Below are 27,974 nucleotides of genomic sequence, written 5' to 3'. Positions count from 1 at the left end.
GTGTAAACGCAGCCATATGCCGCGTTCAAAAAACGGGGAATTCTCCACTTCCGACATGAGTACGTTCAAAACAACTGGGAACTCTAAGAAAAAAAAAACGATCTCCGAGTGGGAAAATCGATTTGAACGGTCATCCAATACGGAAATCCAACTTTGGAACCCGGGCCTCTTTCTATATATCCGACTTTCCGACCCTAAGACCACTGACATCATGATTTGACCGAGTTACCCGTTGTTTTGAACGCGGCAATAGATCCCTACGGCCTATAAACATGCTCACTTTCTTGCACTTATTTGAGGCCGTATGTCATACTGTGTGAACCAGCAGAGGGCGTAGTTCCCTTTCTCTAAATTGTTTTTCCACCGCATGACGCTCTCGAACAGCTGCTGATTCCAAGATGACGGATCCTACAGCATCGCCGGAGGATCACTGGAACAAAGTAAGCTTGCTAGTTTAGACAAATGAGACGTGAGGACAAATACGCGGTGTGTGACACTGCCATATACTCGTAGCAAGAATACAGTGTTTGTAATGTGTTACACTTTGCGTGTGTTAGCTAGCTAACAGGTAGCTAGCTAGGTACTAGCGCTTTTGTTTATGACTCTTTTCAAGCTTCTTCCCCTTTCGTTACGGTTCTGTTTTGGTCAACTGCTGGCTAGTTGGCCAGCTTGTAGCTTAGTCCTAGTGGACCAGACGGGTGAATTTGTCTGGATGGACAGTGTTTAATTCTGCAAATGGTACACCCATTATATATCCACAGTTAATAAATAAACTTTACAAAACACTGTTGGTGTGTACAGTTTACGTACACGTCACGATGTACATGTACGCAACGCATGTTTGCTGAGGTTGTGTACATGTTTTTGCCAAGAATATTTGCCATATTTCAGCCTTGTCTGCACTGACCGCATAGGGACGGAGGGGCTACTAGTAACTAGCTGCCACCTAGCAGTGGTGTAAACATACTTTAAAGTATTACTTAAGTAGTTTTGGGAGGGTATCTGTACTTGACTTTACTATTTATATTTTTGACAACTTTTTTACATCACTACATCCCTAAAGAAAATAATGTACTTTGTACTCCATACAAGTTACATTTTGAATGCTTAGCAGAACAGAAAAGTGTTAGATTGACGCACGTATCAGGAGAACATCCCTGTTTATCCCTACTGTCTCCGATCTGGCGGACTCCCTAAACACACATGCCTCATTCGTAAAGATGTCTGCGTGTTTGCGTTTGGCCCTAACTATCAGTAAAGACAATGGTGCGGTCTAGTTTTCTTAATATGAGGAATTTGAAATTATTTATAATTTTACTTTTGATACTTAAGTATATTCAAAACCGTATACCTTTAGACATTCTGCTTACATGAATCAAATCAGTGGTGTATTCATTCCGCTGATTATGCTTCTTAAACAGAAGCAAACGAAACTGGGAGGAACCTACCTGTATTTGACCAATAGAAACTCGTTTTAGTTGCAGAACATAACTGTTTGGACAAATGATTACACCCCAGGACTACTGTCAGTGGATTTTGTTTATGCATATTGTTGTGTTTGTCGATTAAAGTGCAAGTCGATTGAATTAGTTTTGGAACCGGTGCCCTGTGCGAAGTCTAGAATCGTACTCTACTTTTCAGCTAGTCGGAACTAGGAAACTCGAAAATGTCTGAATTGCTAACTTGTTGAACGCGGCACGTTTATAACTAAAAAGGGTTAGAAAGTCTGACATTATCGAGTTTCCTAATTCAGACTAGCACGTGAATGCGGCATTCGGTTTCCACATGCAAATGTGATTGCTTTTGATTAAAAAAAAAAACATTTTATTTGCCTTCCCAATGAAAACTAGTTGAAAAGTCGAACATATTTGAAAATAATTTATAGGAAAGAGATGTATGTTTCTGAACGATGCATCATGCTGCCTTGTTGACATGACCAAGCAGCACAGATTACTGTTCCATTTGAGAAGGGAGCATAATCGAATCTGCCCATTGAGTGAGACGGGAAAGAGCCTGTTCTCACCTCCTTATCCACTGTCTTATTCTCTCCTGTCAACACCTGCCATGACTGAACAGAACGACGGGTCTTTCAGTGACAACGGATTTGATCCCAGTGAGTAGTATCCTTTGTCCTAATTGTTTTACCAAAACGTACATTTTATAGCTAGTAGGCTACCAGTCCAGTGGGTAACTGTTGATTAGTAATTGAATGATGTTTGAGCTTTTCATGTTCTCCATTAAGGTTTTTTTGCTGAGAATGCAAGGAAGGGTACTGTGGTCTCCAGGGCTAACAGCATTGGGTCCACAAGTGCCTCATCAGTACCAAATACAGGTACTGTGTTCTTTGTCATTTATGTTTTGACAACATGTTTTAGGGAATATTTTTAATCGGCGACGTGGTGTGTGTACCGTATGACTAAACCGTTTGTGTATGTGAGGCAAAGCTACATATTTTGTGTCCTGATTCAGAAACAACTATTAATGCAGTGCCCCTTTTATTCATTGTCTTACTCCCTACCCCACTCTCACTCACACTCTATTCTTTCTTGTTTTTTTTCTATTGCATTTCCAAGTGACCTAGTTTGGTTGGGCGTTGTCCAGTGCTTTATTCTAGCTTGATGTCGGCCTTGAGCCCTAGGGAGGTAGACTGAAACACCTGCTCTTCCTCTCCTCACTGTAGATGATGAAGACAGTGACTACAGGCATGAGACCACATACAAGGAGTCCTACAAAGACCGGCGGAGACAGGCACACACACAGGCCGAGCAGAAACGACGGGATGCTATCAAGGTTTGGCCTCCGATGGGGCGTGGAACAACAGGAGTGTAGATCATGGGGAGGAGGGTAGTTGTGAGAAGGTTGAAAAATATAAAGGATTGGGAGGGTGAGACTCTGATCTCTTCCAATAAATTAAGAAGTTTCTTAGGTGGCCAAATGTAATACTTTTGTCAATTCAAAAATCTGTTTGTCGTGTATGTTTGTCTCCACAGAAAGGTTATGATGATCTCCAGTCCATAGTGCCCACCTGCCAGCAGCAGTCTGAGTTTGCCGTGGGGACACAGAAGATCAGCAAGGCCACAGTGCTGCAGAAAAGTACAGTATTCTATATAGACCATTGTACTTCTCAACCAGAAATGTACATTTTAGGACTGCAAATTGGCATTCCAGCCAGCCTTTTTATAATGTCAACATACTATAAATATTTATAAAGGATCCCACCCTAAGCTGCAATTTTCCTCCCTGATAGAAATGCTTTAAGTCCTGGTTGTTTCTGTGCCTCCTGCTGCAGCTATCGACTACATCCAGTTTCTGCACAAGGAGAAGAAGAAGCAGGAGGAGGACATGTCTATGCTGAGGAAGGAAGTGATGGCACTGAAGATCATGAAAACGTTAGTCGCCGGCCAAAAAAATCTGTTACTACAGTGCAATACAATAAAATATCAAAGCAGAGAGGGAGAGCTGCGGGGTGAATATTAAAGATCTTAGCTGTGATAGATTAAATATGTATAAGTTAGGTTAAGAGAGCCTTCAAGGGTATGTTTCATTTACCTGATAACTCATGCATGTGTGTTCATGGTGGATCGCATAGGCTATATCAGGTCAGCCCTGGCAGATGGGCCTTATCAGAGGGGGAAATGCCTCAGCCCACACTCTGCTCCAGCAGAGATAAGTCCAGGAGAGCAGTCAACGGGGTTGGTTTTACCCAAACAACAATTGGGACATGACCCTCAGAGCGTTTTTACTGCGGAGGGAGGCCCCTCATACAGGAACATCTGAATGGCTTGAACTGCCGTCTAATCCATGTATTTTCCTGAAGAGACACAGAAGCCTCATTTTATACGTTTTGAATTGTGCAGTCATTTATGCTATTATTTGACAGCATCAGGGTTCTACGCTGACCTTTTTAAAAAAAAATGTAATGTATTTTTTACAAGGAGCACGTGTGCGCCTAAGTTGAGAAATGTAAGTGCACACAGAAATGTAAGAGCATAATGAAAAATGAGGTTTTAAAGCTAGAATCCTACATTTTCTAGGTGCACTGGTGTGCCTAAATTAGAATTCCAGGCTGCACAGCAAAAATAAAATGGTAGCACATATTCAAGGCTCTACAGTGCGATCATAGTTGTGTAAATATGATGATATTAGCACTATTGTCAGTAGCTAGGTTTCCATCCATTTCATGCAAATAAACTGCACATTTTCCCACCAGAGATGTTTTTCCATCATATAAACTTGTTGCAGATAAAAGGCTGTGCGTGATGACGTAGTGCACATACAAATACCTTTGAGGTAAAATTCCAATTTAACTGAATGTAAACCCATTTAACTTGTATTTTCTATCACATTTTCAACTCTACTGATGGGTTTCTCCCAAAAAATGGTTGTATAGTGAGGTTCCACTCTGGTATTGGCAGTGCGCTCTAGCCAACAGCTCGCAGATACAGTGAGGGTTTAGCCTTCATGGCAGCTTTGTCAAACGGCAGCTTGATATTAACTGGAACGGAGCATCAAGCTCATCAACTTGCACTTTCACCACCCTGTGAAGTTCATTAATCTGTAGTCTAATAAACGGCATGCTTTCCCAATGCGTTTTAGTGGGACGACCACACGTCATCGCGTGACAAGTTTACTTCGATATGATGGCTATTATATTGATGTTTGCTCATTAAAAGCTTTTCCACTGACATAATCAATTTTAGACACAAAGAATCCACCTTGTCTGGCGTATTTGGTTTTGTCTGCGTTTTGGAAAGTTTACCGACATATTTTCTGTTTCAATCAAGCCTGTCGTGACTTTAAAAAAAACATTTTTTTATCCGACATGTACTTTACACGCATTAAAAATGTGGATGGAAACCTGGTTAGAAATGGTCAGATGTAGTTGAACAGGTTACTTAAACAATAAGGCCTGAGGAGGTGTGGCACAGTGCCTGGATCCAGCCTTTAGTGGTATAGTGTCTTTAGAAAGTATTTGTACCCTTTGGCTTATTCCACAGTTTGTTGTGTTAGAACCTGAATTCAAGATGGATTCAATTATACAGTACCAGTCAAGTTTGAACAACTTATTCAAGGATAATAGTGGAGACATCAAAACTATGAGAAAGCAGTAACCAAAAAAGTGTTAAACAAATCTAAATATATTTTAGATTCCTCAAAGTAGCCATATGCTGAGCACTTGTTGGCTGCTTTTGCTTATCTCTGCAGTCCAACTCATCCCAAACCATCTCAATTGGGTTGAGGTTGGGTGATTGTGGAGGACATGTCATCTGATGCAGCACTCCATCACTCTCCTCCTTGGTCAAATAGCCCTTCCACAGCCTGGAGGTGTGTTGGGTCATTGTCCTGTTGAAAAACAAGTGATAGTCCCTCAACGCAAACCAGATGGGATGGTGTATCGCTGCAGAATGCTGTTGTTAGCCATGCTGGTTAAGTGTGCCTTGAATTCTAAATAAATCAGTGTCACCAGCAAAGCACCATCACACCGGCTCCTCCATGGTGGGAACCACACATTGTGGAGGTCAACCGTTCACCTGCTCTGTGTCTCACAAACCAAAAATCTCAAATTTGGACTCATCAGACAAAGGACAGATTTCCACCGGTCTAATGTCCATTGCTCGTGTTTCTTGGCCCAAGCAAGTCTCTTCTTATTGGTGTCCTTTAGCAGTGGTTTCTCTGCAGCAATTTGATCATGAAGGCCTGATTCACGCAGGCTCCTCTGAACAGTTGTGTCTGTCACTTGAACTCGGAAGGATTTATTTGGGCTGCAATGTCTGAGGCTGGTAAGTCTCTAATGAACTTATTCTCTGCAGCAGTGGTAACTCTGCGTCTTCCTTTCCTGTGGCGGTCCTCATGAGAGAGAGTTTTATCATATAGCGCTTGATGGTTTTTGCGACTGCACCTGGAACTTTCTTAAAATTGTCCGTATTGACTGACCTTCATGTCTTAAAGTAATGATGGACTGTTGTTTCTCTTTGCTTATTTGAGCTGTTCTTGCCATAAAATGAACTTGGTCTTTTACCCAATATGGCTATCTTCTGTATACCACCTTTATCTTGTCACAACACAACTGATTGGCTCAAATCTATTAACAAGGAAAATAAATCCACAAATTCACTTTTAGCAAGGCAACCTGTGTTTAATTGAAATGCATTCCAGGTGACTACCTCATGAAGTTGGTTGAGAGAATGCAAAGCTGTCAAGACAAAGGGTGGCTACTTTGAAGAATGTCAAATATAAAATATATTTTTATTTGTTTAAAACTTTTTTGGTTACTACATGATTCCATATGTCATTCATATGTCTTCACTATTATTCTACAATGTAGAAAAAAAATTAAAACCCAGGAAGGAGTAGGTGTGTCAACTTCTGACAAGTTGTGTGTGTGTGTGTATATAGAATTTTTTTCACCCATCTACACACAGTACCCTAAAATAGCAAAGTGAAAACATTTTTGTTGAAGGTTTAGCAAATTTATTGAAAATTAAATACAGACATGCCTAATTCACTTAAGTATTCACACCCCTGAGACAATACGTTAGAATCACCTTTGGCAGCTATTACAGCTGTAAGTCTTTCTGGGTAAGTCTCTAAAGAACTTTGCACACCTGGATTGTACAATATTTGCACTGTCTAATTGGTTGTTAATCATTTTACTTCTGAACTTATTTTGGCTTGCCATAACAAAGGGGTTGAATAGTTAATGACTCAAGACATTTCAGCTTTTAATTTTTCATTTGTTTGTAAAAAAAAGTGTTTATTATATATATATATATATATATATATATCTCTCAATTTAATCTATTTTAAATTCAGGCTGTAACACAACAAAATTGAAGTCATGGCAAAGTATCATTACTTTCTGAAAGCACTGTATTGGCTGCATACCATAAACCACCAAGGTGCCTTATTGCTATTATAAACCGGTTAACAACATGAATATAGAAAGAAATATGTATTGCGTCAAATCCATGGTATATTGTCTGATACACACGGCTGGAATTCTGTTTCAGCCAATTAGCATCCAGTACCCAAACTACCCGGTTTATAATACGTGTTTAACCTGTGTGTTGTAGGAACTATGAGCACATAGTGAAGGCCCACCAGAACAACCCTCAGCAGGGGGAGGAGCAGGTGTCGGACCATGTCAAATTCAGTGTGTTTCAGAGCATCATGGACTCCCTGTTCCAGTCCTTCAGCAGGTCTGTGTCTGTGGCCAGCTTCCAGGAGCTGTCCGCCTGCGTCTTCAGCTGGATCGAGGAGCACTGCAAGCCTCAGGTAGGACACTCAATATACGGTACTGCTGGGGGATTCTCGCTGCTGGTGGATGGATGGCGCACCAAATCATGTAAGGTTTTATTTAAGGTAATGGTCTTTATGTGATAATCATGGCATTTTGGACTTCCGTCTGACCCCAACAGGTCAAAACTATCACCACTGTAGGCTATAATTGACATGCCAGCCACCCTGTCTTGCTCTGAGGATGGATGGATGACTGACTATGTTGAGTTGACAGCTGTGTAAGGTAATCCATTTTTGTCCTCTTTTCCTTCCCAGACATTGCGTGAGTTTGTGGTGGGAGTTCTCCGGCAGCTCAACAGCCAGCTATATTAATGCAGCCAAGGCGTAAACTCAGGACAGGAATCTCCCCTCAGGGATGGAGCCGGGGCCTAGCCTGGGTTCTCAGGGTCTGGTAGAGACCTCACATATCAGTCTATCGTGTTCCCTCCTGGCCTGCAGTATTTAAATTGTTAACGCTTACTCAACTCACTACCAGTCTGCAGCAGGGTTGGGTGTTTCCTGTCTAGTCAGGTAAAATCCAGCCCAGCATTGTCTGTGGTTTTAGTCATCAGGGTTTTTTGTGGCAGAACAGAGTTGTGTTCAACAAGGCAAATGGCCACTTGCTTGTAAACGTTCCCTAATGTTTACATTCACCACAAATCAGGGGTTGGAACCACATTTTATTTTTTAATTGTTCCATTCCACACTTTTTTTTTTTGTTTGTTCCAGTGTTCAAATCAGCATAAAGCTCTGAACTGGTTCGAATCAAATCCAAGACAGTTGTGAGTTAAAATATTCAATTCAAACAAGTTGTGATGGTATGAGAATTGTTAAATGTTCATCATTGATTGTGACGTTATGATTGCTGTTGTGTCCATGTTGTGACAGAATCAAGCATATTTGTAAGTCTGTTACTGCAGCTTTTCGCCTTTTCATCTTTATTGGCAAAAAAGATACGGTAGAATAGTGATTCATAAATAGTTCTGTATTAAAACAGAATCTCTGAACCAAAAAACTCTGGCCAGGATTCAATCAGATTAGCGGTGAACGCATCATTACGTTTGTTTAGGTGGTGTTGGAGGTGTAACTGCATTTAACTGACTTGCCTAGTTTAATAAAAGTTAATAACATTATTATTTACGGTGACAGTGTTAGAGCTGTCAAATCCACAAGAAGCTCCTGGCATTGCCATTGGATGCAGCACCAAGTCGCATTCGTAGAAATCCCTTGCAGAAATGTTACAAATTCTAAACAGTGAACTGTGAGAAATCCCGATGTCATTTCTATATAGCCGCCACTTTCTTGTTCTGAACTTGTAAGGTGGCTGGGATATAAGGACGGGTGTGGTTTCATGACAACGACCACAAGAGCAGCCGCTTACCAATTTGACAGCTCTAACAGTTACACCACCTAAACAAAAAAAAAGCAATGTGTTTGTCGGCTGATGCAGGTTGCCAGAGATCTGATTGAATTCTGGCCTCAAACAGTCAATCATGTAAAAATGTAATGTGAAGAATTTGGTGATTGATTTTGAAAATGTGCTCAGGAGAACCTGTACCAAATGTTTCAGGACCTTCTGGTAAACCTAACAGATGTGAATGTTTAATCTGTGTAATCACCAGACTTTAAAAAGGGATTTTATACGACAAGTCTTTGTGCTGGTATAAATCAATCAGGTCTACTGTTACATATTTTCTGCTGATTTGGACAAGAATTTGATGAAAGTATTTCGTATGAATGATTTTTAATTGCAAAATAAACTTTTTAAAGTATACACCTGCACAAGGTATTTTATTACAAAACATTACAAATAGTAATTAGTTACTCCTGAAATGAGTTTTGATGGCATAACACTCCCTCGGAATTGACATTCAAGTCAAAAGTAAACAAAGATCCGCCAACATTCTGTCAGGTACTTGGCATAGTCACTTTACAGTCCTCATCAGTCTCCACGCCAACTTCTTCCTAAACAGAGAACACAAAGATGCTGACATCTCAGCTTGACAAACAGAGTTAACATTTGTCTGCCTCTCATGGTGATGAACAATATCTCATTTCCCAAATAAAAACAATAGAATTGATATGTAGAACTGTCACTGTAGAGCTGTATGTTTTGCAGAGCATCTTACCAGAAATTGCTTCTTGGTCTTGGGGTATCCCTCCAAAATAGAACCCATCATGTCAGATGCCTGAGAGGAGCAGAGACAGAATCTGACTATTTGTTGTGGTTTATCCTGCTCTGGCACGAATACTCTTATGGCTTTGATCAAGTAAGGGCTCTATTCAATCCAAATTGCGGAAGTACAGCGCGTAAGGCAATGTTCCTGCGTTTAGCGGAGACTGCATTCACGGTAAACAACGCATATCTGCTTGATCGGGAATGATCTTTACATTTTATCACACAATCCGTAAATCTTCAGCAATATAGCTGGAATAGAGCCCTAAAATAAATAAATCACCAGTCTCTTCCTTTTCTTCCACACTTTCACGTAGAGATGTCTCTCCTTGTAAACCTGAAGGAAAGACACATGAGCACAGTATATGGGGGGGGAAAGTGTTTTGTATTTGAACCCAGGTCTGATTGTGACCCATACCATCTCCTTCTGCTCTGGTGTGACATGATTGGTCGCCGACTTGATCTTCTCCAGGTGCTCCCTGTAACCAGAACACTCTGCTTTCAGCTCCTTGATCTCTGACATCATTTCCTCTGTGGTCAGGGAGCTGTTGAGCTCCTTCAGCTCTGCAATCAGAGAGAAAAGTATGTCAGATTGTCCAGTGTGTGGGTAGGGTGCTGATAGGGCCAAAGAGGGGAGCCCTACCTGCGTCCAGCTGTCTGCAGCCCTGAGAGAGAGCCTGCACCTGTGTGCTGAGGTCAGCGATGCGACTGTCGATGGCCTTCAGATCTGCCTCACTCACCTCTGCAAACTGGGCCTGTTGGCAGTCAAATATATTCTGGTAGTTACTTTTACCGGTTAGTTTTTTAATTGCTTTGGTGCCATTTTCACAACTCTTAGTTCAAAACAGATCATCAAAGAGGCAGTTAACACATTTTCAATTGACTATAACACAATCTGTCATTTTTTCACCAAACGTCACACTGCTTTACTACAATTGTAATGTCCAATACAGAACTGTAATAGCCATAATATATACGTTTACATAGACACTTATCCAAAGTGACAAAAGTCCACACATTTTGGTATGTGTCCCCAGTGGGAATCGAATCCACAACTCTGCTGTTGTTAGTGCCACGCGCTTATGAACTGAGCCACGTACAGGACCACTACAATACATAAGTACAAAACTATGAAATACTTAATACAATACAGGTGGAAGATGTATGCTTACCATCCCCATGTGAGAACCACCCTCATTCAGGCCATGGATGAGGCATGCAATGATTTAAATCCAGACCTACAGTACCAGTCAAAAGTTTGGACACACCTTCTCATTCAAGGGTTTTTTCTGGATTTTTACTATTTTCTACAATGTAGAATAATAGTGAAGACATCAAAACTATGAAATAACACATATGGAATCAAATAGTAATCAAAGAAAAGTGTTAAACAAATCAAAATATATTTTATGAGATTCTTCAAAGTAGCCACCCTTTGCCCTTGACAGCTTTGCACACTTGGCATCATCAACCAGCTTCATGAGGTAGTCAGTCACCTGGAATGCATTTCAATTAACAGGTGTGCCTTTTAAATTTAATTTGTGGAATTTCTTTCCTTCTTAATGCGTTTGAGCCAGTGGTGTTGTGACAAGGTAGGTAGGTATACAGAAGATAGCCCTATTTGGTAAAATACCAAGTCCATATAATGGCAAGGACAGCTAAAATAAGCAAAGAGAAATGACAGTCCATCATTACTTTAAGACAGGAAGGTCAGTCAATATGGAACATTAAGAACTTTGAAAATTTCTTCAAGTGCAGTCCCAAAACCCATAAAGCGCTACGATGAAACTGGATCTCATGAGGACCGCCACAGGAATGGTAGACCCAGTTACCACTGCTGCAGAGGATAAGTTCATTAGAGTAAACTGCACCTCAGATTGCAGCCCAAATAAATGCTTCACAGAGGCCAAATAACAGACACATCTCAACATCAACTGTTCAGAGGAGACTGCATGAATCAGGCCTTCATGGTTGAATTGCTGCAAAGAAACCACTACTAAAGGACACCAATAAGAAGACTTGCTTGGGCCAAGAAACACGAGAAATTGACATTAGACCAGTGCAAATCTGTCCTTTGGTCTGATGAGTCCAAATGTGAGATCTTTGGTTCCAACCGCTGTGTCTTTGTGAGACGCAGAGTAGGTGAATGGATGATCTCCACATGTGTGGTTCCCACCATGAAGCAGGTGTGGAGGTGCTTTGCTGGTGACACCGTCTGTAATTTATTTAGTATTGAAGGCACACTTAACCAGCATGGCTACCACAGCATTCTGCAGCGATATGTCATCCCATCTGGTTTGCGCTGAGTGGGGCTATGATTTGTTTTTCAACAGGACAATGACCCAACACACCTCCAGGCTGTGTAAGAGCTATTTGACCAAGAAAGAGTTTGATCGAGTGCTGCATCAGATGACCTGGCCTCCACAATCACCCGACCTCAGCCACATTGAGATGGTTTGGAATGAGTTGGACTGCAGAGTGAAGAAAAAGCAGCCAAAAAGTGCTCAGCATATGTGGGAACTCCTTCAAGACTGTTGGAAAATCATTCCTCATGAAACTGGTTGAGAGAATGCCAAATGTGCAAAGCTGTCATCAAGGCAAAGGGTAGCTACTTTGAAGAATCTCAAATATATGTTTGTTTAACACTTTTTTGGTTACTACATGATTCCATGTGTTGTTTCATAGTTTGTAGAAAATACAAAAAATAAAGAAAAACCCTTGAATAAGTAGGTGTGTTCAAACTTTTGACTGGTACTGTATGTGAGGCTTGGATAGAAAATTATCTATTTTTATGGGTAGTGCAAGTGTATTGCCTAATGTGAAAACAGTGTACTGTAATTCACAGTACTGCAGCATACTACATTCAAAGGGCAATTTTGAAACATCTTACATTTTCTGCCATTGGAGTACGTTAAAATAAGAAAATATCATTATGTTGTGTTTTGGTGATCGAACCAATGTACTCATTTCACAGTAAACTTATGTTGGATCAATGGTTGTGTGGTGAAAGAGGTCTCCAAACAAAATGAACGAAGGGTATTGAATGGAAGACTGGCTGCTTAACAGTTGAGTTTTTTTTTTTTTTTTACAAATTCCCCACATACTTGTGAAAATAGCACCAAAGAGAGAAAAAAAACGAATCACCAAAACAGAAAAGGTTCAGATCAGCAGTGGCTACATATTTCCATCAACATATACAATACGCATTAACGTGCTGCTCTGATACTCAGCCTGGATCACCTGATCAGCAAAGTAGATCTTTTGCTTCCCATAGGTTTTCTCTTTGATCTTCCCTTCCAGTGCCAACTGCTCCATGGCTTTAACCACAGCCTACCAGGATAGGAATGAGTAATCAAATAAACATTTGAATTTATACATGCTGAAAATCGTATCATTGGCTCAGAACAGTTTAGCCTTGCTCACCGTCTTTCCCAGGCCGTGCTGCTTCTGTAAATTGTTAAAGACATCTTGGGCACTGTAAGGACGGTTCTTCTCGTTCAGGTAAGCAAATATGACTGTTAAACCTGACAATAAAAACACAAAACAGTGACCTGTATAACTTCTAGCTTTTGTATGGATTTATCAGTGCAGGTCAGTATGCTAGGTTGCTGTACTGGTTCTAACTTGGCTAACGTTAGCTAAATCGGTTAGGAAAACGTTTGGCAACATACCAGACGCAATCAATGTAGCAACCAGGTAAAATAAAAAAAAATATTAAAACTCATACCTCCGTTGTCTTTTTTGCTCATTTTCTTTATTCTGTGAGCTATAAGCTATCGCTAACTATTTACCTATCTTGAGTTTCGCGCGCCGTGATGCATTGTGGGTGTCCAGGCTTTACCTACGTCATATCAAAACAAAAGCTTGTTTTCGTCACCCTCCGCCTCTGTGCAAGACAGCCCTGGGACAGCTTGAGTATGTATGGACTCTCGAGTAGTGCATGAAATAAGCGCCAACAACCAGCCAAATGTCGGTAAAGAGAGTCCCAAGTGAAAACTTTAAAAAACAATTTTTTATCTACTAGCAACACTGGCTAGTGGACCAAAAGGATGTCAAAATTGTGATTTTGGATCTATGGAATATTGCATTGTTTATAAATAACAAAAGAAACATTTAATCCAGACTTCATATTTAATAAGATTTGCACATCAAAACCAATGTCAGAGAGAGAAAAAAAAACTACTTGAACACATTTATAGAACATAATACTAAGGATGAAGAATTGCCTGGCCATCTTCATGAACCGATACTGCAACAAGCCCTATTTAAACTAAAGTGGTCCAAAACAAGTCATGTACATTCACTCTTTTTAATTAAAATCCCAAACCTTTTCAGATCAGACAGATTGTTTTCTGGGCCATGTCCATGGTCAGGGGATCTAGAAGTTCTATTGTAAGTAATCCCACAGTCATGATTTTGTATACAACACAAATAGCATTATTGGGCAATTTGTCACAGATATATATAAACCAGCATTGTCTCTTTCTGATTGTTTGATCCAGCTACTTCAGCAAAACCCATCTGCGGGTCATTTCAGTTTCATTGACCAAGAATCACCACTCCTATTTATTAGATTGTGTCCATGAAAAAGACAAAAGCAGCAGGAGCTTGTTTGCCCATCGCAGGTTAATCATGCTGACCTGCACAAAAAAAATAAAAGAAATAGGCTAACATTTACTGAACCCTAGTTTTTAAAAGACAATATTACATATTCACACTTTAAAAAAAAGGCTAATCAGGTTGAGTTTTGTATACCAGCATTTTGTTCACCCATCAATGTAAACACGTTTTCCTGATGATTTTCTTAAGACGTTTACAAAATGTGGTTCATGCATGAATTTAGAGGTTAAACTAAAAGGTTTATATTCTGTACTTCTTACATATATGCATGTCTATTCTACAGATTCTCCTCTGAGAAGGATCAGCAAAAATGAGTGAAGATGGTGATAGGGATTGGGAATGCCACGAGAGAAGGGATACAAGGAGCAGGTTAACTTGATAAAGTGACTTATTGTGATGACAAAGACAAAAAGATCTAAATAACCCATGACTGCTCATTCAAGACACATGGAGAACACAGGAGGCAACCCTACGTTCACGGATCTACCCAGAAGTACAGCAAACAAAACAGGACCAATGGTTTGGGAAGAAACATTCGGGGGGGAAGACAGTAAAACACATAACTAAAATGCCAATCCCCTTTCTTTAAAACAATGATTTCAGACTTGAAACAAATTAATGTCTCAATCAAGAATGATCTAAAAAAATATCACCATTAATATTTACTTAAGTTTCTAATAGAGAATGAGTGTCTTAAAATTAAAGCAGTGGTTTTTACTAAAAGAGTACCAGTCAGATATTGCTAAAACAATTCAAAACAAGGTCATTGCTGTAGTAAAACTTCACTAATCAACAGGAATGTCATACTTGGTCCCATATTAAATAGCCCTGTGTGTCTAGCATTTTAGGAAATGTGTATACTACCTAGTGGTCGACTTAAAAAAAACGTATTACTCACTCGGGCATACTGGATGACAGGACAGAGAAGTGGTTCTGTAATGCTGTTTCAAAAACAGATGGATTTTTTTTACATTGCGTTTCCTATTGCTCAGCCTGCAAAAGAAGACTTTCTGGATGATGGTGGCTTACACATACAAGCTACAGACTAAAGGAAGAAATTGAAAAGTGAGATAGAAATCAGAAGTACTTCACAGTGATATCAACTGAGGCCAATCAGGAGCCTGGCTGCTGGATCCTACGATTAAATGACTCACACATACACGCAGTCAAAACAATCCATAAACATTCCAATCACTCAATCACACACAAATACTTAGTTTGATTGTTATGCACAGGTAGAGGCGCCTCACTGTGGTTTCCCCAGTAGGTTGGAGAGGAAGTTGGACCCCTGTCCCCCACCCTGCCCTCCTCCCCGTCCTCCTGCACCCCCAAAGGAATCCATCTGGTTCAGCTCCGACTGGTCCAGCATCTCAAAGTCCTCTCCGTCCAAGTCCGTGTCCAGCTCCGAGCTAGACTGCTTGCGGAAGCCCCTATGGGCCCCTGCTCTGGTGGGCCCCACCCTCTCTCTGCGGGCGGCAGGGGGACGAGGCTGCATGGCACCAGCCAATGCCGCCTGAATCATGTTGCTAGCGATGATTCCAGCCAGGTCACCTCCGAGGAAGTCAGAAGCAGGGGGGAGGCCGCCGAAGGAGAGCTCCTCGTCCAGGTCGTCCTGGTCAGAGTCCAGGTGGGATTCCACATCCAGCAGCTCGGCCGTGGTTCGGGGGCCAGTCCGCCCAGACCGAAGACCCAGGCTGGGCAGCCCGATGCAGGAGTCGTCGTCGTCGTCCATCAGGGTGGCGTCTGGGTTGATGGAGGGGAAGTCATTGAGGTCTCGTGCAAACGACTCCTCATTGTCACTGTGTCTATCAAAATCTGAGGATGAACGGAGAAGAATGGGTTCAAGATGTTGGAATGTCATTTGTAATTTAAAAACACAGACAATCCCCCTGCACAACATGTCTTACCAGAGTAGGCAGTCATGCCACAAAACAGGCTCTAATCTTAGATACAATTCACAGATACGCATCGGTCTCCGATTCAAATGTTTAACATACGACTGCTTCGCGCGCTGACCTGCGCAAGCACAACAGTCTGTTTGTGATCTTGCACATCTGCGCAGCACCTTCAGCATTCAAAAGCTAAAATGGCTTGCGCGATATTAGGCTTCGTTAGTTGAGTGACAACAATAACATAGGTTATCTATGCAATGTTGAAAATTGGGTTTTACATGCACTGTCAAATTGTTTAACCGGAATAAAAGCTCCCTAAACTTCAAAAAGGTCATTTGATTTTGAGATGGGGGTGAAATCCAAAGTTGTGTTCATTGGCTATGTCATAGCCAATTTGTAAACAATAAATATTGGCACATTAATAAATCAAACATTTCATCTGCAAAAATGAAAAGTTAATTAGTGAGTGACCGTGATTTCAGAAGCAAAGTGGGGGATAAAACAGAGGCTATATTCTCCCCTCTCCCCTCCCCCCTATAATTTGAGTGTGGGGTAGTAGATGACCAGTCTCCCTTATGGCTCAGATCAGATGCCTACATAGTATACACCATAAACATTCGGAAAGTATTCAGACGCCTTGACTTTTTCCACACTGTTACTTAACAGCCTTATTCTAAAATTGATAAAAACACATGTTTCCTCAATCTACACACAATACCCTATAATGACAAAGCAAAAACATGTTTAGAATTTTTGTGAAATGTAAAAAAAAAATTACATTTTTTTTTTTTTTTTAAGTATTCAGACCCTTTGCTATGAGACTGACAATTGAGCTCAGGTGCATCCTGTTTCCATTGATCATCCTTGAGATGCTTCCAGTGGCGATTTTAGCATGTAAATCCCAACACCATACCACACCTGGCTATCAGCAGGGCCTTGTCTGGCAGTGAAACAGTTCATTCAGCTTCATTTACTGCCTTTAAAAAAACATAGCTGATATGGCTGACTTGCTTAAACAAATGTGGTTTCTACTGACAATTGAGAGGTACAAACTATGGCATAAGGGGACGACGAGCAGATAAGAGGCAATCCGTAATTTTGACTAAGACATTAGTGAGCAAGCTAGGACGGACATAGTCAATATAACTATTTGTTCGGCACTTTTGAAATGTACAGCGACATAATTCAGAACATGGGCCGTTTTTACAGTATTCTCCATGTACACCAAGTCAGAATCGCAGGATAAATAAAGGGGGCATATAAGTAGACAATTAAAGATCTTACAATATTAGATGATTACATTTCTCTAAAACAGGCTATAGACTACATGTGCACCACCAAGTCAGAACAGTAGGCGAAATTATGAGGGAGAGAAAGGAACAAATTGTTAGGATGAGGCACATGGGCTACTAACAGCTTACTACACAACATACACTTAGTATTACTTTCTTAGCTACAGTATACATATCTTCCTGCCATATTACATAATTTATGCAGCAGCACACAATACATTTTTGGACTCACTTTGTTGTGCTCACTTAAAACAGGTGGTTCTTCGTGGACAAATTTTGTCAAAGTCTAGCATTCTCTGGATTTATGGTGCTTTCAAGCCAACTGGGAACTCAGGAAAAAAACAAGGTAGAATCAAGATGACGTTAGTGATCTTCAGGTCGGAGCTCTAGAAAGGGGTCCAAGTTCCCGACTTGCAATTCCAAGTTGGATGACCGTTCAAAGCGTATTTTCCCAGTCGGAGCTCATTTTTCACCCCCAGAGTTCCCAGTTGTCTTGAACTCACTGAAGTCTGAGATTTCCCAGTTCAGATTTTCCAGTTGTTTTGAGCGCAGCCAAAGTCATGCTGGATTGACAGCACGGCCAATGTTGAATGTTTATCCTTTTAAGCTTGGAAAAGAGACCCTTAAATCCAGACTTGGACCACATACCCACTCCACTGACGGCCAGGCTAGTGATTGCTTTGCAATTCTTGAAGTTAGCCACTGATTCCTTCCAAGCCACTCATTGTTGTGTAATGTTTATGTCCAATGGCCAAGGAGCACTGATACATTTTATCTATACATTTCTCTTCATATGACATGGATATTGAAAAGGATTTGCCAGTAGCTGGTCGACTTGACTCATGCTGACTGCTAACTTGCTAAGATTTTGAAAGTAGGATGTTGACATGATCAGTCCAATCAAAGCTACTGTAGATATAACGTGATTTTATCTGTGGCAAATGACCTTGAGCCTTCTTGGATAGGCATTTCTAAAGTAACCATGGCAGAACCCAAGGGTCTTGAATGTTCGAGCTATACCCGTAGAGCTTGCGGTGACGTAGTGTCCCCATGAGTGATAGAACACTGAGCCAATCACATTACCAACCCCTACGCTCCGTATTTTCCACTGGCTGCACTGAGCTAGGCGGAAATACCTGCATTTTGGAGCTGCCTTACTCAAGAAAGACAAAAAGATACCATGCTTGCATGTGGCTTTATTAACGCAACGATTGTTTGCAAACTGATATGTGACACGTATTAATGCCAAAATAACATGCAAAACAGGCACACAAAAAAAGCTTGTGGGGCTCATGATTTAGAAAGGTGTGTGCCTATCTATACAAGGTCTCACAGTTGACCATGCATATCAGAGTAAAAACCAAGCCATGAGGTCGAAGGAACTGTGCGTAGACCCCCGAGACAGGATTGTGTTGAGGCAAAGATCTGTGGACGGGTACCAAAACATTTCTGCAGCATTGAAGGTCCCCAAGAACAGTGGCCTCCATCATTCTTAAATGGAAGAAGTTTGGAACCACCAAGACTTTTGCTAGAGCTGGCCACCCGGCCAAACTGAGCAATCGGGGGAGAAGGGAATTGATCAGGTAGGTGACCAAGCAGGCCTTTATGGTAGAGTGGCCCGACAGAAGCCACTCCTTGGTAAAAGGCACATGACAGCCCCCTTGGAGTTTGCCAAAAGGTACCTAAAGGACTCTCGAACCATGTGAATCAAGATTATCTGGTCTGATGAAAGTCTTTGGTCTGAATACCAAACGTCACGTCGGTAGGAAACCTGGCACCATCCTTACGGTGAAGCATGGTGGTGGCAGCATCATGCTTTGGGGATGTTCTTCAGCGGCAGGGACTGGGAGACTAGTCAGGATTGAGGAAAAGATAAACGGAACAAAGTAGAGCGAGAACCTTGATAAAAACCTGCACAGGAGCTCTCAGGACCTCAGACTGGGGCGAAGATTCACCTTCCAACAGGACAAGAACCCTAAGCACACAGCCAAGACAACACAGGAATGGCTTCGGGACAATTTTTTGCTTTGTCATTATGAGGTATTGTGTATAGATTGATGAGGGGAAAAACCTATTTGATACATTTTAGAATAAGGCAGTAACGTAACAAAATCAAGGGGTCTGAATACTTCTCGAATGCACTGCACACACACACCAGCTCAGACAGATCAAGCCCAGAGATGCCTCATGATCTCCATCAGCAGCTGATTTTAAATTAGAACGGAAAATGTATGTTTGCGTCGAACTGCAGCAATTCGTTCTCTAATCAAAAACAAAGTGTCAAACTAAAACGTATCGTTCCTGTATCATAGCCCATGTATCTAGATACGTATCCAATCATCTTGAAAGGGAAAGATGCACATCCCTATTAGCTACATTGGATCTGGCTCTAATTCTCGTGACTCCAGAGTATGTGTGCCTGGAGGTGCAGACTCAGCGGGTGGGTGCGTACTGTACCTTCTGAGCCCTCTGTGAGAGGAGTCTGGCCACGGGACAGATTAAAGGTCCCATTGTCTGTGTACGAGACCTCAGCGTCAGAGTGCTCAGAGTCCGTCATCGCAAGTTCTTTTGCCACTATAGCATCGTCAAACTGAAAGAGAGGAAAGACATTGAACCGTGTTAGTCATTCATAATATAATATGTTTCCTCTTGAATGTAGTCCATATGTCACAGATGATGTGACCTGATATGACTGGGAGGGCCTGCTATTTATATCTCTAAAGGGGTCAGGTTATTGTAAATCTGAGACCAGCTGCAGTCTTAAGCTACATATGCCACCCCTGGCCATCTAACGGAGTAATAACCAACACAGGAAACAAGTAGGCCCATTTCAATAACCATAACAGTCAGATAGATGACAACCTGACTATGCTTTTGGACTGCATGCGAACTATATCAGGTGAATTACCGTCGGGCAGAATGCAGCAAGCTCCTCCTCACTGTCACTGGCATCACCGGATGCTGCACCCCGAATTGGCTTGCGGAGGACTGCAGAGCAAACATGCAAACACAGGCCACAGGTTACAATGACTGAGTTACTCCCTTGATCCAGTCAAGGTAGAAGGAGATACACTGATTTAGGTTTGTCCATGCAAACTGTATCGATGCCAATGCAACAAATAGACACACTGTACTCACACTGGTTGTCGATGGGCTTTGACATCATATACCCACGAACGCTGAAGTCCAGCCACTGCAGGGCCGGCTCCAGCTTCATGCACACACGCTGCCACACTCGGTGGTACGCTGCCAGGGGGCACAGCAGAACAACCAGCACTGGGACAAGAGAGAATGGCTTAATGTTAGTGGAAACATCACTGGGCATAAACAAACAAAAAAAAGACAAAAGAACTATGGCTGCATTCATCTGTGCTATTAGGCTCTCGCTCACCAAATCCCCAGCCTCCGAGCTGCTCTCCTCAGCCCAGACACACCCATGGGCTTCAGCCCAACTAATCTCGCCATTCAACGGAGAACGAAACAAAGAGTGGGAGCTCTAGCAGCCAAGAGATTATTAAGTACGTCAGAGGGCCCTGGCAAGGCCTCCCTGATCTTGGGTAGATCGGTCACTCTACATTGGTTAGAGGTGTTGGGATTAGGCATGTCTCAGCCTGACCTCCCGCCATTCCTGCTTCCCCCTCTTCCTGATTCCCTCCCTGCCTGCCTCAGCCCAGCCCAGCCAGGAGGTAATCACCTCACAGACAGAACCCTGGTGCCGGTGACACGGATCTGGTTTCACCAGCAATGCATTTTTAACAAAGGCAGCCAGCTTCCCACCATTAGGGAGCTCTGAATGGGGATGGTGTTTGGGAAACAGGAGGGTGGGGTAGGTGGGTTGTCTCTCACTGTACTCACCTGCAGAGTAAGAGAGCACCAGTCCAGGAATGTACCGTCCAACCATGACCAGACAGGTCAAGAGGGCACAGGTCAGGAGGCAGAACTAGACACAACAGAGTTCAACTGGTCAAGTTACTGATTAGTTGTATGTTCACAGTAGGCTGAGAGTAGACAATACATTGTATTAGGGTTTATATAGGAAACCCTCCATACTAGTACAAGGGGAGTGCCAAGGCCTCACCTTGCCAGGGTTGTGGCGTTTGAACTGCACCAGGCTGGATGTGAAGGCCAGCCCAGAGACCCAGACCTCAGCAATGTGGTGACACAGCTCTGGAACACTGAGCACCCCTGGCTGCACCAGGCCCCAGCTGCAAGATAGAAGTACAACAACATCAGTGGCATCCTCTGTCGGTAACCACTGCCTAACCAGAGTGTGACGATAGGATACAAATTGTATATTTTTAAGAAGTAGGCCTACCTTTCATTTTCAGACTCATCAGGTTTTTTAACTGTGGGAAGAGACAGAAAATGCACTTAACACCTGCATTTAGCAACAATCCACATCACTAAATGCACTACACTTGGACACTCTACACCACATGAGTTTAAATGAGGACAGGCATGACAAAGGATATCATTCATTATACAGGGTCTAATGAATAGTACAGACCAGGGCCAGTAGGGTATTCACACCAAGGGTAGTATGACACTGGGGAATAAGGGACTGGATCTAAGAACCAAGTCAGGTGTAATTAACACAGTTGGGCAGAGGTACTCAACAGGGACAGACCAAGACACAGTGGGGCATGAGGCGTTGGGTGCAGAATAAGGCAGACTACCCAGAAATAAATTTACTCTATCCTCCTCACCTCTGATCTCAGGCCAGATCTTGTTCCTCCAGCTGTCAACGCAGATGAATACAACCAGGCCAGAGCACAGCAGGAAGAGCAGGCGCAGCGAGGTCAGGGCAAAGAACCTGGAACAGAAACACTAAGATCAGCTTCAGAACAGCTGACGTTTCCTTTTGTTTAAGATGTCACAAACACACCCCGTGGACTCCCGCGCAAGTGGCAGTTACGCACAGAGTCGGGTTTCTGTGTGTGGTGCCTCGGTTACTGACAAAGGTGGGTTGCTGACTGAATATGACGGAAAAGGCTGACAAATATTGTGGTGATAGTTTGTGTGTACATGTGACTTTGATCTTTACTTTGAATACAGGCGTTTCCTGCGTTTGTCACCTCCTGAGTAAAATGTTGTCAGACTGACAGCAGACAATCTAGACATTAGTTCAAATGAAGACAAAAGTTTAGAACTGCATTCACTTCAAGCTCACCAAGAGGCAAACATACTCTTTCCCATTTACAGGCCAGCATTGTAAATAAGATTTTGTAATATCTACATGCAGACCACCATAGTCCCTGTGCCAAAGAACGTCAAGGTAACCTGTCTAAATGATTATCACCCCATAGAGCTCACAATCTGTACCCATTAAATTATTTTAAAAGGCTGGTCACGGCTCACATCAACACAATCATCCCAGACACCCTTGACCCACTCCAATTCGCATATCACCCAAACAGATCTCACACTCTCTATTGCACACCACACTGCCCTTTCCCACTTGGGCAAAAGGAACACCTATGTGAGCATGCTGCTCATTGACTACAGCTACATGGTCAACACCAGTGCCCTCCAAGCGCATCCCTAAGCTAAGGACCCTGGGACTGAACGTCTCCCTCCTGATGGGACACCCCCAGGTAGTAGGCAACAACACATCCGCCACACTGAACCTCAACACGGGGGTCCCTCAGGGGTGCGTGCTTAGTCACCTCCTGTACTCCCTGTTCACCCATTACTGTGTGGCCGCACACGACTCCAACACCCTCATTACGTTTGCTGATGACACGATCGTGGTAGGCCGGATCACCGATAACGATGAGACCGCCTATAGGGAGCAGGTCAGAGAACTGGCAGTGTGGAACCAGGACAACAACCTCTCAACGTCAGCAAGTCAAAGGAGCTAATCGTGGACGACAAGAAACGGAGATCCGAGCACACCCCCATTCACATCGAAGGGGCTGTAGTGGACCGGGTCGAGAGCTTCAAGTTCCTCAGTGTTCAAATCACAAAGGATCTATCATGGTTCAAGCAGACCAACACAGTCATGAAGAGGGCACAACAATGATTTGGCATGGGCCCTCAAATCCTCAAAATGTTCTACAGCTGCACCATTGAAAGCATCTTGACTGGCTGCATCACCGGTTAGTATGGCAATTGCTTGGCATCCGACCGTTAGGGGCTACAGAGTGTAGTGCAAACGGCCCAGTACATTACTGGGGCCGAGCTCCCTACCATCCAGGACCTCTATACCAGGCGGTGTCAGAGGAAGGCCTTAAAAATTGTCAAAGACTCCAGCCACCCAAGTGATAGACTGCGATTGCACGGCAAGTGGTACCGATGCACCAAGTTTGGAACCAACTGGACCCTGAACAGCTTCTACCCCCAAGCCATAAGACTGCTAGTCTGCTAATAGTTAGTCCGGATAGCCATTTGGTTATCTGCACTGACCCTTTTTGCACTAAGTTTTTCACATACGCTGCTGCTACTGTTTACTCCCTGCCACTTTATTCCTAGTTATATGTACATATCTACCTAAATTACCTGCACATCGACTCTGTACTGGGACCCCTTGTGCATAGCCAAGTTATCGTTACTCATTGCGTATGTATTATTAATTTTACGTGTTTTACTTTTCTATTATTTATCTTTTTTTTGTCTCTGCATTGTTGGGAAGGGCCCATAAGTACACACCTGTTGTTTACAAAGCATGTAACAAAAAAACATGTATTTGTTCTTAATTGATCTGTCTGGTAAAATAAAAAGGTACAAATTAAATCAAGCCTAGAGTAGCCTACAGATTGGTTTCAAAACCTGTGTTGGAATTCAGGACTATGTAATCTAGCTATGCAAACAACTGGCCCCAAAATAGATAACTAGGTGGCAGCTATTACACGTGGCTCCATTGCCAGTTGGTTTAACACATCTAAAAGACATTTAGTGGCCACAATAACAGCAGAGTGAAATGTTGCTGATAGCCTACATCATTAAATATTAGAGAACTATTGGCTGATAATGCATGGCATACAGCTTCTTATTAGTAGTACTGAGATAGATAACACATTCAGAAGGAAACAAAACCCTGACCCCCATTTCTTAGGGACCTCTGTTTTAGTAAAAAGTACACACATACCCATTGGTAATCATGTCTATTGATTGTGTGCAAACTAACACACAACAGAATTATCCAATTCCTATACCACAAACCAGTACTGGTACTGTTAGGGTGGGCTTACTTCCTGTACACTTCTCACCCAAAATACACGTGACTTGTGTCATTTCATGCATTACGATGTATCACTCTGGGCCTATATAGACTATTTGTTCACCACAGCTGGCTGACTTCTTGACATCGATTGATTGGTGACATGGTGGCTGTTTGCAATGGCACATTTAGGATATTGACTCTGTAATACAAAGTACATTGTCTCTGTAGGGGGACATAGCCTTATAGGACTTTTACTATCATCACATCACTAATTCATTTCACAGATTCTGTTTTACACTCCTTGTAGACATTTGACATATAGGCTTAACTAGAGTAGTTGCAGATTCAACATACTAGGCCTATTTCCATTGAAAGATAATGTCAACCCCCAGAGTAGATAGTGTTTCTAATGCCACCTACAGAAGCACAGTCGTGCTTTAGTGGTCTATTAATAGCAGCTCTTGTGAGCCATCTGTCTCATCTTAAATTGATGGGAGACGTTTTCGTTGTGCAAAAGCTTCTGATGGTACAGTAGATATGATTACTGTACTTGGATATGATTTATGTAAGGCATGAATTATACATTGTACAAATATGCTTGTCATTACTGTATACCATTTATAATTTCTCTAAAACTTACCAGAACACAACGTTGACCACTGTGAAGAGTAGCACACTCTGAAACGGCCTTTCCCACACCAGAACGGACTGTAGGTAGGTCAACACCGGCTCGTAAGGTCCGAGTCTCTTCTGAAGCGAGGCTTTAACAACGCGGACCTGGCCATCTCTTTCGCTGGAGCATGGTCGACTTCTCAGGCCAAGAGTCGAGCCCTGTTTTCCTGAACACTCTCCCATTGCATTTTCCAGTCCTTCCGTGTGCGCCATCTCTCACGTTAAATGTTGATTATTAAATAACCCTGTAAAATAACACCTCGGTATAAATATGGAGCCAACTAAAGAAAGTGTCGTGTCCCAGATCGTGTCTCCCACTTCCACTTCAGAACAACCGAACCCGCTTTTATCCGACTAGAAGACGATAACAAGTCAGCTATCTTGTCACTCTCAAACAAAGCTACAGTAACTGTCAAAAGTCCCTGCCAGAACGAACTTGTCAGTTAACAAAAATACGCTAACATTCCTGTATCTAGTCAAATTCTCCACGCAGTGTCGTTTCACCTGGCTAAGTATTTTGTTAGCTAACTAGCCAAAAAGCTAGCTGTATTTGGCAAGCTAGCTATGTGTGCTAAATTAATACTAATAATAGTGCACTGTAGCTAACGTTAGCTAGCAAAGCAACTGCACGATGCTATCGATATCTTTACCAACTATGACTAGAACATATATCAATTATTTGTAAAATAGCACACAAAAGGGACACCTACTTTGACACTATTGCAGAAAATTATGTGGTATTGACAATATGGCGTTGCCCTAAACCTAGCTAATTGAAACACTTTTTTTACAAAAAAAATAATCGTTGTCAACTGGCTCACCAATCAGAAGCAACAGCAACAGTACTTGTCGTTTATAGTGGATTTAGCTGTGGACAGACAGGTTGCGGACCAAAGTATGTGAATGACATTTCAATAACCTATATTGAGGTCATATATAAATCAGTCAATTGTTTAAAATATCCTGTATTTACACTTTACTATCAGACATCACACTATACAGCAGTTGCAATGAAATCATGCATGCAGTATGCCTCATATTCTATAATTACAGCTAGATCTTCATGAATGAATAAGTTATAACTGAAGTTGCTTTTAAAATACATTTGTAAATAGCTAAAATAATTTCGATACAATTTAGAAGATGTATAGAAAACCCAAATGGAGCAGTTTGTATTCTGCAACAATTCAGATGCCACGTAAATGAAGAAGTTGTATTATTACGAGTAACGTCATAAGGATAATAATGTCAGTGCAGTTTTTGTTCGTACCGGAAGCAAACGGAACGAAGTGGGCGGGACCTACCTGAATTTGTCCAATAGAAACTCGTTTCGTTTTGCAATTGTTTGGACTAATGATTACACCCTTAATCCCCTGTTGAAAACGCATAATTCCCCTAAATGTGGGGAACTGCTCATCGTAAATAACATACATACGTATTCTTTGATGAGGTTTAACGGAGGTTGGCATCCAATAAATGTTGCATTACCGCCACCTACTAGAAGGGAGTAAAACTCCACTAAACCTTGCTTGAGAATAAAAAAACAAACAAACAAATACCGTTACCATCTAACCAAACACAAAAAAATCCACCACCCTACTACGCTATTTAAATCTATCTAGTCCTACCTCAGGCCAAAAAGTCTGAAAGGACTGGACACCACCACTCAACACACCCTGTAACTCTTCTGACGTCAAGCCTGGTACACCCAAATACCTCTTTGTGCCACCACAACCTTACTTTTCTGCAACGTACGTTCCATCCCTCCAGTACAGTTGATAACCATTGCAATAAAAGCTAAACATGCAATCTTACTGAAACATATCACGTATTGGTCTATCCCTCTGTACTGGTACAGATCTACTAGTAACAACACTACTCATCTCAGGATCCATCCCCTTTGGCCCCATCTTCCTAAACTTTCTTCACTGCCTCAGTGTCCTCTACACTACCCTGGAAACCTCAACCTGCCTTTCTCACAGCAGACATGTCTGATCCCCAGTCCCATGGGCACCCCTACAATTAACACATAGCACTACTTTCCCCCAATGCTACACATTCCTTTCCCTCGTGTCCTTCTGCATAATTCTCACACCTAGGAACCTCACTCCTACAACATGCCCATAAGCTTGACACCTGTAACAACGAAATGGATTTTAACATATCCTAACATCACTTTGTCGGGCAAAGACTCAACATCAAAACAACAGACAACGGCTCTACTGTTTCACCACTCACGCCACCCGGTCTGATTCACACCAAGCAAACATCCCCTTCAGTTGGTCAACTTTCACATTTACGGCTACTTTAGTAATCACTCCTTTCAATTGAGCCCTTTTATTGAGAGTAAAACAATTCACATCTCTTGTCCCCATTCATTTAACACCGAGCGCTTGCTCCCTCTGACCAACAGAAACACAAACAATTATCAACAGACCACTTTTGGTTACCCTCACCGATTCCACAGCAACCAACTCTGTTTTCACCCACACTGAAACCACAAATGGATCAGCCAAACCGCAAGGGTCCACTTTTTCAAAAAAATTGCCCTCATTCCGTCACAGACTCATCTTTATCCTGATCTTCCGTCACGCAGTGTTGCCAATTTAGCGACTTTGTCGCTATATTTAGCGAGTATTCAGACCCCTCTAGCGACACATCTAGCGACTTTTCTGGTGTTATTGGAGACTCTGAAATGAAAGCACGTGTCGTTCTTACTCTTCTCAACGAGCTGCGGTGGGCCCCACCCCAGTCCCTAAGCACTCACAGGCGGCCCAGTCCTCGCGTAGCAGTCCCTCCAAGCTGCAGTCAGAGCAGGAGATGTTCACCCCTCCGCGTCCAGACTGCAAATGAATCGCGCATGCGGGATCTAAAATAAATCA

General features: G+C 42.2%; 3 protein-coding genes across 7 annotated transcripts; 1 reads left to right on the top strand and 2 right to left on the bottom strand.

Moving 5' to 3' along the window:
• Window positions 1-296: 296 nt before the first annotated feature.
• Window positions 297-13,178, top strand: LOC139421194 (max-like protein X). Its single transcript, XM_071171834.1, has 8 exons — window positions 297-440; window positions 2,077-2,113; window positions 2,243-2,332; window positions 2,681-2,790; window positions 2,991-3,093; window positions 3,290-3,389; window positions 7,074-7,275; window positions 7,555-13,178. The coding sequence occupies exons 1-8, from the start codon at window positions 399-401 to the stop codon at window positions 7,609-7,611; spliced, it is 741 nt and encodes a 246-aa protein (XP_071027935.1). The 5' UTR covers window positions 297-398; the 3' UTR covers window positions 7,612-13,178.
• LOC139421195 (homologous-pairing protein 2 homolog) lies at window positions 7,763-13,266 on the bottom strand. The gene is made up of 8 exons (XM_071171835.1): window positions 13,182-13,266; window positions 12,878-12,978; window positions 12,695-12,784; window positions 10,098-10,209; window positions 9,873-10,018; window positions 9,738-9,791; window positions 9,408-9,467; window positions 7,763-9,243 (listed from the first exon to the last, which is right to left on the bottom strand). The coding sequence occupies exons 1-8, from the start codon at window positions 13,201-13,203 to the stop codon at window positions 9,187-9,189; spliced, it is 642 nt and encodes a 213-aa protein (XP_071027936.1). The 5' UTR covers window positions 13,204-13,266; the 3' UTR covers window positions 7,763-9,186.
• A 300-nt stretch (window positions 13,267-13,566) lies between these two features.
• On the bottom strand, window positions 13,567-27,974 carry LOC139421193 (reticulophagy regulator 3-like). 5 transcript variants are annotated; one of them, XM_071171830.1, is made up of 10 exons: window positions 27,860-27,974; window positions 25,061-25,337; window positions 21,965-22,071; window positions 21,574-21,604; window positions 21,337-21,463; window positions 21,114-21,198; window positions 20,397-20,534; window positions 20,167-20,246; window positions 19,716-19,848; window positions 13,567-15,889 (listed from the first exon to the last, which is right to left on the bottom strand). In XM_071171830.1, exons 2-10 carry the CDS (start codon window positions 25,303-25,305, stop codon window positions 15,321-15,323), a joined length of 1,515 nt encoding a protein of 504 aa, XP_071027931.1. In that variant the 5' UTR covers window positions 25,306-25,337; window positions 27,860-27,974; the 3' UTR covers window positions 13,567-15,320. The 5 variants fall into 5 exon arrangements, with proteins under 5 accessions (XP_071027931.1, XP_071027930.1, XP_071027933.1 ...); XM_071171829.1 differs by having other exon boundaries at window positions 27,811-27,947; XM_071171832.1 differs by lacking the exon at window positions 27,860-27,974 and adding an exon at window positions 26,397-27,830.

The sequence above is a fragment of the Oncorhynchus clarkii genome, chromosome 12 (assembly GCF_045791955.1).
Source record: "Oncorhynchus clarkii lewisi isolate Uvic-CL-2024 chromosome 12, UVic_Ocla_1.0, whole genome shotgun sequence".
Classification (NCBI taxonomy): domain Eukaryota; kingdom Metazoa; phylum Chordata; class Actinopteri; order Salmoniformes; family Salmonidae; genus Oncorhynchus; species Oncorhynchus clarkii.
This window is presented reverse-complemented; position numbering and strand designations above follow the sequence as displayed.

Bases quoted from the DNA above. Each gene is read 5' to 3' on its own strand.
- LOC139421194 (XM_071171834.1), top strand. From the start codon at position 399: ATGACGGATCCTACAGCATCGCCGGAGGATCACTGGAACAAA. The intron at 2,114-2,242 runs GTGAGTAGTATC...TTCTCCATTAAG, and splicing joins TGACAACGGATTTGATCCCA to GTTTTTTTGCTGAGAATGCA. The intron at 2,333-2,680 runs GTACTGTGTTCT...TCCTCACTGTAG, and splicing joins CTCATCAGTACCAAATACAG to ATGATGAAGACAGTGACTAC.
- LOC139421195 (XM_071171835.1), bottom strand. From the start codon at position 13,203: ATGAGCAAAAAAGACAACGGAG. The intron at 12,785-12,877 runs GTGAGCAAGGCT...CTATCCTGGTAG, and splicing joins AGCACGGCCTGGGAAAGACG to GCTGTGGTTAAAGCCATGGA. The intron at 9,468-9,737 runs GTGATTTATTTA...TGCTCCTCTCAG, and splicing joins GGAAGAAAAGGAAGAGACTG to GCATCTGACATGATGGGTTC.
- LOC139421193 (XM_071171830.1), bottom strand. From the start codon at position 25,305: ATGGCGCACACGGAAGGACTGGAAAATGCAATGGGAGAGTGTTCAGGA. The intron at 19,849-20,166 runs GTAATTCACCTG...CCTCTCTTTCAG, and splicing joins TTGCTGCATTCTGCCCGACG to TTTGACGATGCTATAGTGGC. The intron at 15,890-19,715 runs GTACAGTACGCA...GTTCATCCTCAG, and splicing joins TCTCACAGAGGGCTCAGAAG to ATTTTGATAGACACAGTGAC.